Raw genomic sequence first — 17,880 nt, forward strand, 5'->3', positions numbered from 1 at the left:
CCTGCATTTTGGTGTATTTTAACAGGTTGTTAAACATCTACGTGCTTGAAAAAAAAAAAAAAAAAAAAAAAATATATATATATTTTTTTTTTTTGTGGACCCCAAACCCCGGCTTGCGAATCCCCGGGGGACTGGGTACCCTAACTTGAGAACCATGGTTATAGAGGTATGTTTTCAAAGTTAGAATGAATTTTAAATAAAAAAAAAAACCTCCCTCTAACATCTAAAGCAGCTGAATGAATATCTTTTAGGGGCAGAGAGATGCCACTATTTCACCACAGTTCTTGTCAGAAAGCTTGCAAAGAATAATAGAAAATAATAGTATTTAACAAAGTAGATAGCAGTCTGTGCCGAGTGTTCTTATGAGGTGAGAGCAGAATATAAACTGAGACAGCAGACAGCTGAAGACTGACATGAGAGCCGAGGAAGCCGCCTGCGTTTTGACAGCTAGGACGCTCTGAGAAACCCGTGAGCGCCGCAAAAGTGGCCCGGCGCTCCCAGGAGACACTCGCACAGACTCCAAATGTCATCTGACGTGAATGAGACAACTCCTGAGGCCTTTCGACCACAATGAAGTGCGTCCTCAATGGGAGCAAACCGTCCAGATGTTTGACCTTTATCACTCAACCGAAGCCTTTTTGACATTTTGAGTCCTTCATTTATTTCTCTCTTGTTGCTCTTTTCTTGTTTAATTTATTTATTTATTTCGCTGTGTTGCACTTTACAACTGAAAAAGGACAAAGTGACAACTTTCAACTTCAAGTTGTCATTTCTTTCTAGCAATAACGCATCAAAAGTTGTAGTTTTAGAAAAACGAAGGCATAATAAAGAAGGCGTTTATTCCAGCTATGACATAAATGTGCATTTGTTTTGATCGGAACCAAAGCCTTTGCAATGGTTTTTTATTGTTGTTGTTGTTTCCAGAAAAGTATCAGTGCTAGAAATGGTCTTTTAGGTAAAAAGGAACATTTGAATCAGTAAAAATACATTTAAAGAAATGTCTCAAGCCCTCAAACAGCTCTTCAGTTCACTAAAATTTCAGGATAACTATGATGTCATATTAAGTTGAATGTTTTTTATGTTTTGGGTGAGTTCTGTTTAAACTATCTAAAAAAAAAAAGTACACTATGTTCAGCTGGATTGTTGGGTTACAAACTGCTAATAGCAGCACACAGATCACTGATGGCTCCAGCGTTTCATCAAAATTTAACTGAATAAATTACATATTCCACAACATCTTGATTCATTTGAACTTTTGAAGGTTTCATGCTGTTTTTATTTACTCAGAGACTAAAAAGGAAACAACAATGATTGGATGAAACTAATTTGTTCTGTGCTGGATGAAGCAGAATCGCTGACAGAGCAGTGAGGTCAGTGGAGGCTTATTTGACATAGAGTTGTGCCTTAAATTAACGCTTTAATGGAAATCTAGAAAGAAAATGCACAACCTTTAAATCAGATCTCCTTTCATTCAGAAGACAAGAAGCTGATAACCTACAGAGTACCGTATTTTCCGACGTATAAGTCGCTCTGGAGTATAAGTCGCATCAGTCAAAAAAAGCATCATGAAGAGGAAAAAACATATAAGTCACATTTTTATGCATTTATTTAATGGTCAAAACAGCTTAATTTTGCCTGGGTGGCTCCATCCATCCATCCATCCATCCATCCAAACAGTAACTGCTGCTAAGTGACTCCCAAATTATAGGAGCAGTGTGGAAAAATGAAGCCCTACAGTTTCCTTTCTAGTCAGTGCAAGTAGAACATTTGTGTATGCACAAAAGATCTTTGCCACAAAGCTTTAACTCTGACCGTCTTCATTTAGTCCCTTTTTCTCTTCACACAGATTATATCTATAGTTGGAAGATGACCAAAAACATGAGCAGTTGCAAAGTGGCAGCCAGATTAAACAAGATTATATATATTTTTTAAACATACAGCAATAGACCAACAATTTTCAGTCAGGTCATCTGGACAGTTTCTTTTTTTTTTTTTTGTGCTGAAACGTTTCACCTTCCATCCGGAAGGCTTCATCAGTCAAGGAAACACACAACAAAACTGATTCTTCCCCCAACAGTTTACTCCAAAGTGGAACAAACCAGTTTTGCTTGTGATAAGATGGTCTCTTTGGTACGCCCCTCCTCCATTGCCGGCTCTCTTCCTTGTTGACAGTCGTGTCAAACTGGTTGAAAACAACAAAGTCCATGCTCAATAATCCAGGTATACAATCCAACATTTTTCAGTCAGGTCATCTGGACAGTTTTTTTTTTTTTTGTGCTGAAACATTTCATCTTCCATCCAGAAGGCTTCATGGAGGAGCATGGACTTTGGTGATTCAGCAATAGAGCTCTTTTATTAAACAGGCTCATACATGAGATGAACTAAAGAGAGCATTTAAAAAAGCATTTCTTTGTAATGTAGCTTCTTATTAATCTTAGGGTGCATTCACTTCAGCCCTGTTTAGTCCGCTTTAAACAAACTCTGGTCCATTTGCCTAGAAAGTCCGGTTTGTTTGGGGAGGTGCGAATGCGCAATCGAACTCTGGTGCGGACCAAAAAAGCGAACTCTGGTCCGCCTAAAAACCTAGGTCTTGGTTTGTTTGAAGTGAACTCTGGCACGGTTCGAATGCAAGCGGAGCGGAGACAGCTCCAAAAGCAGGAAGTGGACTACAGAGCATTCTGGGTAAACACAACCCAAACAAACGCACATTTCCACCTTGTGTAAAAAACAACATCATTTGTGGTCTTCTGCATCATCTTCTGCTCATGCTGAGTCCATTGTAGAAAAATGTTTGTTTGGCACATGAGCCACAGACTAAACAGAAATCCTAAAACGCTAAAATTTGACACCACCCCATTTTTTTTTTTTTTCCAGAAGTAAGTTGCGCTCAGTGTCTTCTTCAGAGGTTTTCGTGTCATTTCCTTCTAGTAGTTCCTGGTGCAGCGCCACCACAGGCGAGGGGGGGGAACATGTTGGCTCGAATGACTCGGTGCAGTGTGAATGTGAACCGCACCAGCTGAAAATGTAAACAAATGTTCCAAATTTTGGTCCCCAATCGAACCGAGTCTACCGGACTATCAGGTGTGAAAACGACCTTAGTGCGTTACAGCCAACAAGTGATGCTATTTGAAAACATGAAGCTGTTATTTTATTGTTACAGTAGATCTGTTTAATTTAAAGTTTATTTTGGATGTTTGTGTGTGTTTGGTGACTCACTCGACTGTGTCCTCCCAGCTACACCACTGACTCTGGTCCAGCTCCTGCATGTCCAGCCGGAATTTGGCTAGACAGAACTCGTCAATGGCAAATTCGTAGTGCGACCCACAACCCTGCGCCAGCACACACCGAGCCACTGCTGAGACGGAAGAAGAAAGGGAAAGATATGAGCGGCTAAAAAGGAAAATAAACAGCAAAGAGTGGAAGAATTGATCAGAAAATCATGGATAAAACACAAAACAAATCTAAAAATTAGTTTAAAGACTGACAATATGAATTCTCCTAGAAAGTTCCTGGACAAACTTTGATGGGGACTGCCACGCTGCTGCCAGTTTAAAATTTTGATTTGACGGACTGTGTGTTGGAGTTTGCTCACAGCTACCACTATACCAGTTATCAGCTCAACATGGCAAAAAATCAGTTAGTTAGAGTCATTCTTTCTTTTAAGCTATGGTGGCCATGTTGGATTTTTTTATTTGGATTCAGTATATGATGGGCAACATTCTCAGCTATCACCACACAAATGTTTAGCTCAATATCTCTAAAATTAGCTGATTTATAGTTTTTTTTTTTCCTTTTTAGCTCAGGTGTCCATCTTGGATTTTTGATTTGCATTAGGAATGTATGAAAACTCACTCTCAGCTACGACCAGAGCAAATTTCAGCTCAATATCTCTAAGAATGATGGAGTTATAGCAGTTAGAAGCTGTTGAGTTCTATCTGGCGTTCTGAATGATAAAAACGGCATCTTTGTTAACAAGTTATGTTGCCATGTTAACTCAAAACGCCGATAAAAGTAATAGCACACATTACTGTGCCGAGCCGGTCATTTTGATATAAAAATTGTGGGTGTAAACATTGCTGTTCGGACTGCATTAAAGTTGACAGAAGAGCAAGATATAAAGTTAAGAAATACTTGTTAGGTGGATAATAATAGGCGCTGCCTTACTAGGCAGTCCCCCCAAAAAATAGCTGACAAGCATATTTTTGTAAATACACACATTTCATTATTTTTAATTATTAGAGTTTATGTACAATAAATACATTATACTAGCATTAACGTTAGTTAAATCCACTTCAAGCTAGTTTTTGACATGTATAAGTCTGAACGATTGAAATCAGCTGTAGGGCTGCTTGAATAAATCACAGATACTGAGAGCAAACTTTGTAATTACATAAGTGTACGTTAAATTTTAAATCTAGTTTTATTTTCAATTAACTCAGTGTCAGGTGGGCTGAGTTGTAGATCATCTGTATGATAGGAACACCTCTCTGATTAAAATATTTTACATTTCAGATTGTTTTAAAATGCTTCACGCATAGGATTTATTTTTCCTGATTTAAAACTGGTTTTGAATGAACTCATTGGTGGGCCAGACTGGGCTCACCTGTGAGCCAGAAGTGGACCCCAGGCCACCAGTTGAATGGCCCCTGGTCTATTATGAGTTCTATTGAATCTTTTTCTTGTCTTCCTTCAGCATTTTGTTGCTTTTTATCTACATACTTTACTCTCAGTGTCAGATTTTTTATCGTGTCTTATCTCAGTAACTCTGAACCTGTTTTCTTTACTAAGTCTCACAACTCCTTTAAATGTGGACAAAGAATACTAGTTGTCTATTGAAGAACTGGAAATGTATCCAGCTGGTTCCTCCCAGTAAACTCTCCCCTCTGAATATCAAACCTTCACCACACAGCAGCCTTGTTGATCACTAAAGAATCTTTTGTCTTCATTTCAAGAACATGACTGTCCTCAGCTCATGCTCATAAAAAAAATCACCTAAATGTTCATAACTACTGATTTTCAGTTTCTGATCCACTTGTTTGACTTGAAACTTGACCCCTGTTAACAAAGAGATAAAACAATGACATTTCCACCAGAAACAGACATAAATGATCACGCTTTTTCCAGCACAGCCAGCTTCCTCCCACTTCTCTGCCAGCGTCGCCTCTGCTCTACCTCCTTTTTGCTCGTTTTCCTCATTAGAGGTGATTAGAGGAGATTAGTCCCTCTGTTCTACACCGTGCTCGTGTCTGGATGACCTGCGTCCTCTGACCACCCAATACACTCGCTCTAAACTGCCTGACTGATGCATGTAGTGACCTGAGAGCTGCTAAAGACAATGGTACAATCAATCACTTCTATCCTCTTTTTCATCCCATGTCACTTCTGCTGAAACAGTTTTTATTTTCTAAATGACATTAGCGTCATTAATGACACTCGTTTCCTCTTCTCCAAAATCCAAACACTATTTAGTCCATTTCTGAGGCAGTCTGACACTTTAAATAAATAAATGTGTAATAAAACAAACCACTTAGCTTTTCAAATCTACTGAAGGAACTGTGTGCAAAATGTTGCCTTTTTTACAAGTAGTGTCCATAAGCTGGACAATGATTGTTGTTTTCATGATAGTTCCAAAAAGAACCTTGAGTTTCTATGGTAAGGTTATGAACATTTAATTTATCTCGGCTGTTGTAAAAAGCTCTTTAAATAACCTCAGCTTGGAGCAAAAAAAGTTTCATTTTGACTGGACTAATGAGCTACAAGCACATTCACATGAAATAAATCACAAAATGCATTTTTCATAATCCACTATGAAATTCCACTTTCGTATTGGCCCTGCTTAAACCATGAACTCATCATTCTGGTCAGAATCAAAGTGTATTTCTTCAAACTGAGGCCATTCAAAGAGTTATGTACAACAGGTATGATATTCATTGTTCATACCTTTTCCACAAAACCCCACAATCAAATGTCTGAGTTATCATTTTGAAAGATTAGTTCCTCAGACGTGGAATACGTATGAATAAAGCATCACATTATTATTATTATTATTATTAATAAACTGTTGTTGTATTCCAACATAAAAAAATACCATTAAAAACTGAATCAATTGCTAAAGCCATCATTTTATTACGCAAGTTTAAAAGTGACTTGAATAGTTGTCATTATTTTAATGGTTTCTCCTTTAAATATGTCATGCATACGGGGGGAAAGCACATTTCTGCCTCAGCTGCCACATTTCTGGAAAAAGTCAAAAGACCTTGCAGAGAAAGGACTGACAGATGTACGAATGAACGTTCGGAAACTTGAATCTCCGGTGAAGGCTACCTCTATGACAGCAAGTCCAAAGTTCTCTCAGGCATACATAGATTTTAACATGTTTTGGGTCAGTGAAACAGGCTGGATGACCAGAGCCTTGGGGGGTTCAAGTGCACGTTGCAAAACCCCCGGCAACCTGCACACAATCTGAAAGACCAGGTAGCCATTTGTGCACATAAACAAATAGAAAGTTTTGCTCAAAGACACACAAATGGACACACGTCATGAGTTTACTGAACATCCTCAACTAGACAAGTCAGTGACCCGATCCTAATCCAGCCGTGCTGCTCTCCACTTCCTGAAGACCAAACTGAGAGCAGACAGAGGACTGAAGCGTTGGTTCTGCTGATCCTGAACCAGTCTGAGTGGCTTGTGGAATTACCATAATATGACAAGTCCCTCCACTGTTCTCTGTGATCATTTCGTTTGTGTTTTTATGCCTTTGGATGAGCAATAAAAGACTGGGTGACCCTTTGTTGTTTGGGGTTCACCAACAGGAAATTATTTGGTTTCTGAACACAAAGCCCTGTTGGACTTTTTCAAACAATGATTAGACGTATGATAATTAAACTGGATTATTTTGTTGGGCTTTGGCTCCTTTACACCCTTTTGAATTTGAATAATTTAGAAATAAAGTCTGATATAAACTGCAAAAAACAGAACTACTTGAAATAATCCAAATATTCCTAAAAGTGACCTTTTTTTTTATTTTGAGAAAGAATCTTCCAGTGGGGTAAGCAAAATTTGCTTGGCTAGAATTCTTCAAATTAGCAAATTAATCTAACTACTTTTTGCCTTTAAACTAAACTAAATCATCCCAAGTTAAAGAAAATTGCACTTCTTACAGACAGCTTTCCTTAAGAAATATTTTCTTAGAATGACTGTTATAACCGCTTCATTAATCTGATTTTGAAGATTTTTTTAAGCGTCATTTAAGAAAATTTGACTTATAACAAGGATAGACCCTGATCTTTACCCAAATTGAGAATTGTACACTTTTGAACTAGCTTTTGTCTATAATTATTTTCTTATGTTAGGATTTTACATCTTAATTTACTTTGTATTTAGTATGCCCCTTTGATTAAGCTGTTTTTAAGATTTTTTTTATGCTTCAAGAAAATTTGACATATAACAGGAAAATACACACCTGATCTGTAGATTATACCTGATTATAAAGATATGAACCAAATTAATGGTCTAAATCTCTGCAGTCTGAATGTTTGCAGTGATGTTTATATATTTGGGTAAGGAATAAAGGATGGAACTTAAATATGCATAAACTGTACCAAAAAAGCTATGAATATAAAAAAAAAAAAAAAAAACTTGTTTACATGAATTTAATGTGGCTAATGCTGCAGGGAGAGCTGAGAAATGTTTTCCGCAGCGCTTTAATCAAAGACAGGGACTGAAATGAAAGATTGTGTTTGTGAGTAGAAGAAGTGGAGGAGAGATCATGTGAAATCTTCAAACCTAACAGAACTGGACTTGGACTGGTTTCAACGGTGATCCACACGGACATGTCCAGATTTGGCTCCTCTTTTAACACGATATATGGTTAGGATCAGAAAGCTAAAGCTGAATTAAAGTACACATCTCTGCAGGAATGCAAACCCCTGCCTCCCACATGTTAGATTGTCTGACTTTCAACTTCACCACATAAATGGCACAAAGCTCCTAGGATGAATAATTTCATGGGGGTAAATTTGCACAACTTTCCAACATAAACATAGTTCTTATGTCTGCTTAAAGTCAAATTAGTCAGCGGGTTTGAACACTGGTACTTTGTCTTTTTATGGCGATTTATTTCTCCCCCATCTGCAATTTGATGATTCTAGGGTCTTATATTTTAAATTACGCTTTTGGTTCAAAGAAAATTATTCATGCTAAGGCACGGATATTCGCAACAAGACAGTTTACACAGAAACAAAATGTAGCCACTCTTATTTGAACCTTTACAAAAGATGTGAATGAACTTTCATGTGACATTAAGCGATCAAACACGGTGGGAGTCAAGGCAGAAAGTTTGCTGATGACATAAAGCCTTTCCAGGAAACAAGTTTGAAGTCAGATGTGATTAATATCCTAAAACAACCAAGAAAGAATAAACTTTGTGATTGTTCTCCACTGTGTAATAATTTTAGACATCACGGCAGCCGCACTAATCATAGAAAAATCTCACGAACTTTAAAAACAGATTAGATGTGAGCTTGCCTCAAACCTAAACATGTCAGTAAATCACTTGAGAACAAGCAGGAGCAAATATGGAGAGTACTGACCGTCCATGAAAATACTCCCCCATAAACTAAAGTATGTTTACTCCTAATCAGTTCAACGTAATAAATGTTCTTAATCAGATTTGATGATCTAGAAGATCATTCATCAAAATAATGGTAAAAGTTGGGCACGTGAAACCACATTAATATAAACCAAACAACGTTATCTGTCTAACAGGAAAACAAAGTACTACTTAAAACTGCTTTCATCCATTTATGTATTTGTTGTTCTTGCATGGAAATTTGTTTTATCTGCAATGGTCAAAATAGAACTAATAATAATTAACGTGCATCTAAGAGTAAAAGACGTAAGCCTTAAATCAAAGTGAAAATAACAAAACTGTAACTATAATTTGTATTTTTCATCTTTTGTTAATGTGTTGTCAAGGCAACCAGCAAGAGATTTCACTAATTTGTCAGGGATTTTGTAGAATCAATGTATATTAAACCTGACCAGGATCTCTAACACCAGACCCAAACCCAACTACTGAGTGGAATAAAAGCATTTTCATACCTTAAATTGGTTTAATTTTATTACCATAACAATCCTCTGTACTTGTCAGAGAAATATGTAAATATTTTCTAGACATGAGTCTGTTTTTCAAACCTGTTTTCAGACATTCAGAGTAACAAATGTGGTGTACAGGATCAGAATCAATGAAATTTTTCTCATTTCTTTCTGCAGCCGTTTATTAGATTTGACCTGAACCTCGAAGAAAAAAATCCCCTTTACACGGAAAAGGACTCGGTGTGCATATGTGTGGAGTAACAGGACCTCTCTCTCTCATCTGCAGTAAAACAAAGCCTTGCACCGTTCAAAACGGTCAGCCACAACATTATGACCGATTATGATATTCATTCAACCTGTATTTATACAGGTTAATCCCATTGAGGCTCTGGGACTCATTTACAAGAGAGACCTGAAGATGTATGAAGTACATATGAAGTAAGAATAGATGAAGTATCATTGCTGTTTCTGTTACAATATCATTTGCCAGGAAAGCCTTGACCTTTCTGTTCACATAGATTTTGCTTTGACACCACCTGCCTGAGCAATTTTGTAGACCAGTCACATCCCTGTTGTGTTGCAGAACTGAAGAACAATAGTTGTTGTAAAAAAGTGCTAAAAACATGGAAAAAACCTTCTACACTGTTTAGTAGGCCTGTTGACCCCCATTTAAGGTTAATTTTAAGGCAGAACTTGAATTTTGTTGCACTCATTTCATACATAAATGTGTTGGTTTTGTTTTTTAAACATTCATTTTTTCCCCTACAAACTGTTTTTTTTATTTATTTTTATTTATATATATATATATATATTTTTTTTTTCATTCAACCTTTATTTAGACAGGTAAATCCCATTGAGCCTCGAGGACTCATTTACAAGAGAGACCTGATTTCAACAAAGAAAGATGACAACAATGGACAACAGCGACAACAGTAAACAGTAATAAAAAGTCATACAGATTTTATTTTATTTTTTAACAAATAGGATGGCTAAGAAAAAGAAAAGTAACAAAAAACAGCTAGATTCTAAGGCGAAGGTAGAAAACTAAAAACAGGAACATGTCTGCATTGGTCCCTGCCAGGAGTCCAACAGATTCTTAAAGACACTTAGAGAGGTCAAGGTCGAGAGCTTCAAATCTTTTTGTAAGATATTCCAGGAAACAGGAGCGGAGTAGGAGAAGGCCCTTTTGCCTATGTATTTACTTTTTGTTAATTGTTCCTAAGAAAGACTTTTCCCTTTTAACCAAAACATACTTTTCATTTATTTCCTATTCCTAATTTTTGCTAGACCTTTTCTAATAACCCACCACAGTAGCCTTTGAGGCTTGGAAAATCGTGAATGAGCAAATGAAACATAAACATGCTCATGTCAACCAAAGTACTTTATGCATGAACAAAAAATAAGCTTTTCAAGGGTATCATCAGTGGTGGGCTAATGCTAAAACACTAAACAGGAAAAAAAATAGTGGAAGCTAACGCTAAACCGCTAAGATGAATGGCACTCAGTGTGTGTCACACGTCATCATCTTCCAATCGAAGTTGAGATGACCAGTCACGTCTTGTCACGTGTACACGTAGTGAGCCAACAGTGTGCCTAATGGATTCTTTGAGACGCCCACAGACAGGAACAAGCTGTGAATTTTGTAAGCAGACGTAAAATTGGCAAAACCTAATTTAGCAGAAGCTAATTCTGCTAACGGCAAAAAAAAATAATAAAAAAAAAATTCTGCTAACGGCTTCCAAAATTAGCGGAAACGCTAATCCACTAAAGAAAAAGTTAGTTCTGCTATTAGCTGTTAGCGGCTTAGCAGAACCAGTGACCACCAGTGGGAATCGTTGCAGAGTCATGAAGACTGAGCAGAAATAATCCATCCATCCATCCATCCATCCATCCATTTTCTTTACCCGCTTATTCCATTTTGGGTCATGGGGGTCGCTTGTGCCCATGTCCAGCAATCACTGTGCGAGGGGCGGGGTACACCCTGGACGGGTCGCAAGTTCATCACAGGGACACATGGAGACAAACGAGACAAACAACCACTCACGCTCTCACTCACACCTAGGGACAATTTTAGAGTTACCAATCAGCCTAACGTGCATGTTTTTGGTCTGTGGGAGGAAACCGGAGTACCCGGAGAAAACCCACGCATGCACGGAGAGAACATGCAAACTCCACCCAGAAAGGCCCCTGGACCGGGGTTTGAACCAAGGACCTGCTCGCTGAGAGGCATCAGCTCTACCAGTTGCGCCACCGTGCTGCCCTGAGCAGAAATAATAAGAAACAAAATCTTCACAATATTTTGTTCTCATGCTGATGGTAAATTTGTCCTTAAATGAACATGCGTTCGTTTATGGAAACAACCTGAAGTGACTGAGAATTTGTTGAATTTACCAGCCATATTTGTTCACCAAAACAGACTACAACCACCTAATGCAGGTGAACTCAAAATACTTTATTAATCCAAAAGAGAAATTAAAAGTTGTTGTAGCTCATCATCCTGCAAGAGCTGTTATAGATGCTGATGGCTGTGGGCAAGAAGGATCTTCCACAGCAGTCCATCCTGCAGCAGATCTAAAGAAACTGGCTGCAGATGCCAATCCATCCACCTGGACCCAGCGGGCCTCTCAGTCCTCCTGGGCAGCAGGACCACCTGAATGTTCGGCAGAACTCCTCCTGAGCAGCTTGTTCAGCTCCTCCTCATTGCAGACAGCCAGCTGCAGGTGTCGTGGGATGATCCTGGTCTTCTTGTTGTCATGAGCCACGTTTCTTGCCAGCTCCAAAGATCTCAGCAGTCAGTCACTCGAGCACCTCCGCCAGGTAGACGGCGATGCATCCACTGCACCTCCTTTACTCAAGCTTCCATGTGTTTTTAGTGGCAAGTGCTTTGTTTATGTTTGTTGCAAACCCGCATTTCAAAATTGAACTCAGTAGATCTGGAAAATTGCTAGACTCAATCAACTCTTTTTAACAGCACCATTGACGTATTACAGGATAACTTATCATTTGATGTCATCCTTTTGTATTGAGCACCATTAAAACACAATAAAATATTGTTTCCTTAAATAAGTATGACTGAACATTACAGAAAAACAAACTGCTTCCTTGTTATCATCCAGCACTCATTCATATGTGTTTTGTGGCTGTGTTGGACATTAAGCTTTTGTAACATATCTTTCTATGTAGTTTCTCTTTCTAATTATCATTATTCAAGATGCATTAAAAAACCTAAGCTGAGACAGAAACTAATCTGCTGCTAAACTGCTGCAGGAAAAGGAGAGCTGCAATTAAAACATTAATTGCTGAAAGAAGTTGTTTACTTGGATTCTCACGTATCTTATTTGTGTAATCGTGTTTATTTTATGTGTGTGCATGCACACTGTATTTGTATCTGTTAGGTCTTCATTTTGTGCTTTTAACATTTAAATATATTTTTTAATTGAATATGCGCACGCTGACAAATTTGACAAAAATGTATATAAGTTTTTCTTGTACATTTTGTTTGACATCTTTAAAAGAACAAGTAAAAATGTACTGATATTAAATACTGAAGAAAAAAAAACTTTAATAAAACTGATCCACAGAAATATAAAGCAATATCTATGATTAATGATCATAAAGACAGGGTAAATATAAATGTTATATTTTATAAAACACGAGTTCTGTTTTTGGTGAATATCTTGCATCAGCATCTAACAGAAATATTCACAGGAGCAGGTCGTCAGCCGAGAAAACAATCTCCTGAAAGAAAAATGCAAATCCCACTGTACTTCTTAGTAATGCTTTGACAAAGATTTATTTATTTCTGCTGACAGGAAAGTTGCAAAGAGCACCAGTTTTCTTCTTCAAGTCATTCCTGCAGCATTTACCCCTGTGAAATTTCAGCCGTTTAAACTGTCTTGTCAACAAATCTATCTTTTTTCTCTAAAGTCCATTTCATTTCAGTCTAAAGCATTATGGAATGATCACCTAAAGAGCCTAAGCAGGTCTAATAAAACTGTCCCACACATTTAATTGCCCTTAAGCCACAATGCAACTGTGTCAACTTATCATTTTATCATAAAGCCTCTGTGTATAATAATCTAGCAGTGCTTCAAATGAAAATCAGACAATAAACACAGATGATATGTAGCTTCTGACCTGCCCTCCACTTCCTGTGCCTGCCTGAGTTTTGTCAGCACAATGCAATTACTCTCCTGTTCCACACGTGTTATTGTGTTTTCTGTCTATCATCAGTGTCACACGTAAAGCTCTGAGGGTGACCATGGTAAATGCTTGAGGCATAAACTAAAGTAAAAACAAAACAAAAAAAAAAACAACTAAACATCAGTAGCTTGAAGATTTGTTCTAACAGAACAGGCAGTGAAAAATGTACATACCTAACACTTTTAGTTAAAGTTAAAAACTATAAATAATGAAAATGTTCACTGTGTCAAAAATGAGTTTTTTGGATTCAAAAGATAGCCAGACAATAAAACAAACAAAACAATTTTAATGACTTGCAGCTGCTGGAGGGAATACGTCTTCACAGACAGGTGGGTTGAGAGCCACCTGTCAGAGCATGCAGAGGTGACATCATCATTATTGGTTGCAGGGCAGCTGCGAAGGAGCATTGTGATAAATGTGATAAGTGGGGCAATCCAAAAGCAAGATCCAAGAGTCGAGGTCGGGGTTAGGCACGGGGAGTCAGAGATCCACAAACAAATCCGAAGGGTAATCCATAATTCAGAGTCCATGGGCCAGTTGGAAGTCACAACTGATCCGAGGCGAGTTACAGTCTACAGACACATTAGCATATTGTGTCATGGCCCAATTCCCAATTGGAAAAGTAGCATCAACGTAAACATCTGCTTCATACAAATATGTTAATTTCACACACATTGACTTGAGAGAAGGGAAGATACAGGCATATTAACAAGGACTGCATTTCATTTAAAGGAATTTCTGCTTGTAAGCATTTTTTAACTTATAACCACAACTGCAGAAGTGGAATGCAGCCCTCGTTAGTACACATGTGCCTAATCTCAGAAGTCAAAATTTACATTGGGAAATAGGACAATTGAGATTTCTGGTTCATGAATGGGGTCAGTTTTATTTATTTATTTTTTTTAAATGTAGTAGCGGTAAAATCAATTTCCTTATGAGAATTTTTCCAAATTGAAGTCTGTCTGACTGCAGGTAAGATACTGACGAGTTTATATAACGTCAATAAAAAAAATCTAACATGTGAACAAAAAAGTTTCTTATGTAACAGTTCCACAAAAGAACAACAGAATAATAATAATAATTAAAAAAAAACCTGCATGCTTATTATTCAGGGCATGTGTTAGTGTTTGTGAGTTAGTTTCACATTTTTCAATGAGACTGAAGTAATAGATTATCTGCCTACAGACGGTTGGGTTATGGATGAAACACAAAATTTCTCCCCATGTCAAAATGACAAATATCAGCAGCAGAACCGCACAGCTGTTTCCTGTAGAATAACAACTAATTAAATGCTGGATCTGTTCACTAATGACCCAGCATTCTCTCTCTGCAATCGTTTCTTCTGTCTTTTTGTCATTTTATCACTGATGACGGTGCAGCAGGAAACATTTTTTTTTTATGCTTTTGATCAGAGTTATTTTTGACCACTGCTACTCTTTCACCCAATCTAACATCTAAACACCCACTCCCTTGACTTTTCACATTACAGTCATGAATCATCTCCGTTCATGGGGTAGCAGAGGAGAGGAAAAAAATAACGCGTTTCTCTTCCCACCTCTCTGACAGCTCAATTTAGATTCTATGAAGTTACAGAGATTTCATGCATTTAAAAAAAAAAAAAAACAAACCCACACATTTCAGTTCTTCCTGTACAAAACTTTGTCTGTTTGATGTTCAAGCTCAGGAAAGTTTGGGCGACTGTCTCCAACACGGCAGATGATTTAACTTTACATCTTAGTGTTTCTGCTCGCTTGCTGCACCTGGAAGTCAGAGATGTTTTTTTTTTTGTTTTTGAGAAAATAAATCAGCATCAAATGTGGTCAACTACTGGCAGCCGAAGCAGAAAAATGGAAAACTTGTTTTTTTCTAAACAAAGCAAAACAAATTTAATGGTCAGCAGTTGCTTTTTAAAGTTATATTAATAACTACCCCCACGACCCGACCCCGAATAAGCAGAAGAAAATGGATGGATGGCTCTTTGTTTAAAATTGTTGCATGGAAGGGAGACATAAATGAGCATCCTCTCAAGAAAATACAGGTAGTATAGTTCTTTGTGCATTTGTGGTATATCATATTTTTCAGTGTTGCAGTTAATTTAGCTCAAGTGTCATACAATTCTCTAATTACATTTACATGCGTCGTGGAGGGCCGCCTGCGTCGTGGAGGGCCCCACCCACCCAGCGCACACACTTTTTGCCCCGCTCCCCTCGGGAGGGAGGTTGAGGAGCATTGAGTGTGGAACCACTAGACTGAGGAACAGCTTCTACCCTGAGGCTGTTAGACTCATGAATCTCTAGCTAGAGTGATCGCTGTGAAGGACCATATCATGTTGCTGCTGGTCTGTTTCAATGTTGGTGTGTTCGTGCGTGCGCATCTGCTCGCAGACTCATGTTCATGTTTGTGCTGATGTTCAATGTTTTATGTTATGAGTGCTTAGTGTATATTTAGTTGATGTTTTTCTTAGTTCATGTCATTACTGTTTTTCTTATACATTTTATTGTTGGATGTAACTGGGACCCTGCGTACATAATTTCGCTCCACCACATGTACCACATGAGGTGCGAATGACAATAAAGAAACTCTGACTCTGACTCTGACTCTGACATTTAACTAAGAATAACTTACTTAATTGTTTTTGTCATGTGTTCAGCAAAACAGGAAATAACTAATAAAGTTGTAATCTGCATCTTTAATTTATAATTTGTGCAATTTATTCCCAACGTTCTTGCGCAATAGGTTGGTTTTACCCATTTTTGATTCTTTCTTTCCTCTTCAGAGTTTCTTCAAAAAGAGCCAACCTGTTTACTGTTTGTGTTCCAGGTCGGTTCTCTCAGTAACTCTGTGTCCTGATCGCACGCCGCGCCAAACAATCTGCAGAATGTACTGTTCCTTTCCAAGTTTGTAGACAAATTGGATGTTTTTCTACTTGTGGCATGTCCTTTCAGAATCATTGCACAATCAAGAACATATTTATTTTCCATCTCCAACTTCTTGTAAAATTGACCTCCACTGTGCAAGAAAATTCAAGACATTTCAGCGCATTAATAAAACCTGTTCACACCGTGTGCCTGAAGGTTGCAGCGCTCCGCTCGTCAAGAGGTGATCCTGTACCAGGGGTGTCAAACTCAGTTACAATGAGTGTTACATATTAAGTTAAAGAGAATTCTCCTTTTTTTGTTTGTTTTCAGACATTCAAGAAATTAGAAAAATGGTTGATTAAGACTATTTTAAAGATTACATTAAATTCTGGCTCATTAAAAGCTGAATCTAAAGATATGAGACATGAGTCGAGACATTGGTTCAATATAACATGAAGGTTTATGATGAACCGTTCATTCAATTATGTATTCATTTATTTATTTATTGGTCAACAATTAGGTTTAACGAAATTTGCTAGTCTGATTAAATATGGGGCAGCACGGTGGTGCAGTTGGTAGAGCTGCTGCCTCTCAGTGAGCAGGTTACCCTAGTTCAAATCCCTGTCCGGGGGCCTTTCTGGGTGGAGTTTGCATGTTCTCTTTGTGCATGCGTGGGTTTTCTCTGGGTACTCCAGTTTCCTCCCACAGACCAAAAACATGCATGTTAGGCTGATTGGTAACTCTAAATTGTCCCTAGGTGTGAGTGAGCGAGTGAATGGTTGTTTGTCTCGTTTGTCTCTATGTGTCCCTGTGATGGACTGGAGACCTGTAAAGGGTGTCCCCCGCCTCTCGCACAGTGATTGCTGGACATGGGCACCAGTGACCCCCACCACCCGAAAAGGAAGAAGCGGCTAAAGATGATGGATGGATGGATGGATGGATGGGTGGATGATTAACTATGCTCAGTTGTAAAAAGTGGCAGATTTCCTTTGTATGCTTTCCTCTAAACATAGAGGCAGTCACTGTCAAATCACAGCTGCTCTGAAGGTGTCTGACTTTCAACCACCATTTTGAGGCACATTCAAATACATTTAAAATAATAAAAAAACATTAATTTGAAAGTTCACTGTAATTTAAATTACATTAATTAATCTGCTTATATAGATGAATGGACAGACAGATGGATGGTTGGATGGATGATAGATGGATGGATGGATGGAGGGAAGGATTGATGTATGTATGTATGTATGGAAGAAATAGTTGGATGGATGGATGGATGGCTGGCTGGCTGGCTGGCTTGCTGGCTGGATGGTTGGATGGATGGATGGATGATGGATAGATGGATGTTGGATGGATGGACATATTGATGGATGGACAGATGGATAAATAAATGGATGTATGGATGGTTGGATGTATGGATGGATGTATTGATGGTTGGATGAATGGACAAATGGATGGATGGATTGATAGATGTACGGATGGATGAGTGGTTGGATGGATGGTTGGATGGATGGATAAATGGTTGGATGGATGGATAGTTGGATGGATGAATGGATGGGTGGATGGTTTGATGGATGGATTGATGGATGGATGAATGGATGGATAGATGGTTTGATGGATGGATGCACGGTTGGATGGATGTATGGAGAGATGGACATATGGATAGATGGTTTGATGGATGGATGGATGGATGCATGGTTGGATGGATGGATGGTTTGATGGA

The 17,880-nt window shown here is 38.1% G+C and overlaps 1 protein-coding gene across 1 annotated transcript in view; it reads right to left on the reverse strand.

Annotated features, from left to right (window-relative positions):
- The window catches only part of ramp1 (receptor activity modifying protein 1), a 68,771-nt gene that overhangs the window by 19,613 nt on the left and 31,278 nt on the right, over positions 1-17,880 (reverse strand). Inside the window, exon 2 of the mRNA XM_037686328.1 lies at positions 3,217-3,355. Within this exon, the coding sequence (XP_037542256.1) occupies positions 3,217-3,355 (139 nt within the window). The remainder of the gene's footprint in view (positions 1-3,216; positions 3,356-17,880) is intronic.

The sequence above is a fragment of the Nematolebias whitei genome, chromosome 13, assembly GCF_014905685.2.
Source record: "Nematolebias whitei isolate Nwh7 chromosome 13, NemWhi1, whole genome shotgun sequence".
Classification (NCBI taxonomy): Eukaryota; Metazoa; Chordata; class Actinopteri; order Cyprinodontiformes; family Rivulidae; genus Nematolebias; species Nematolebias whitei.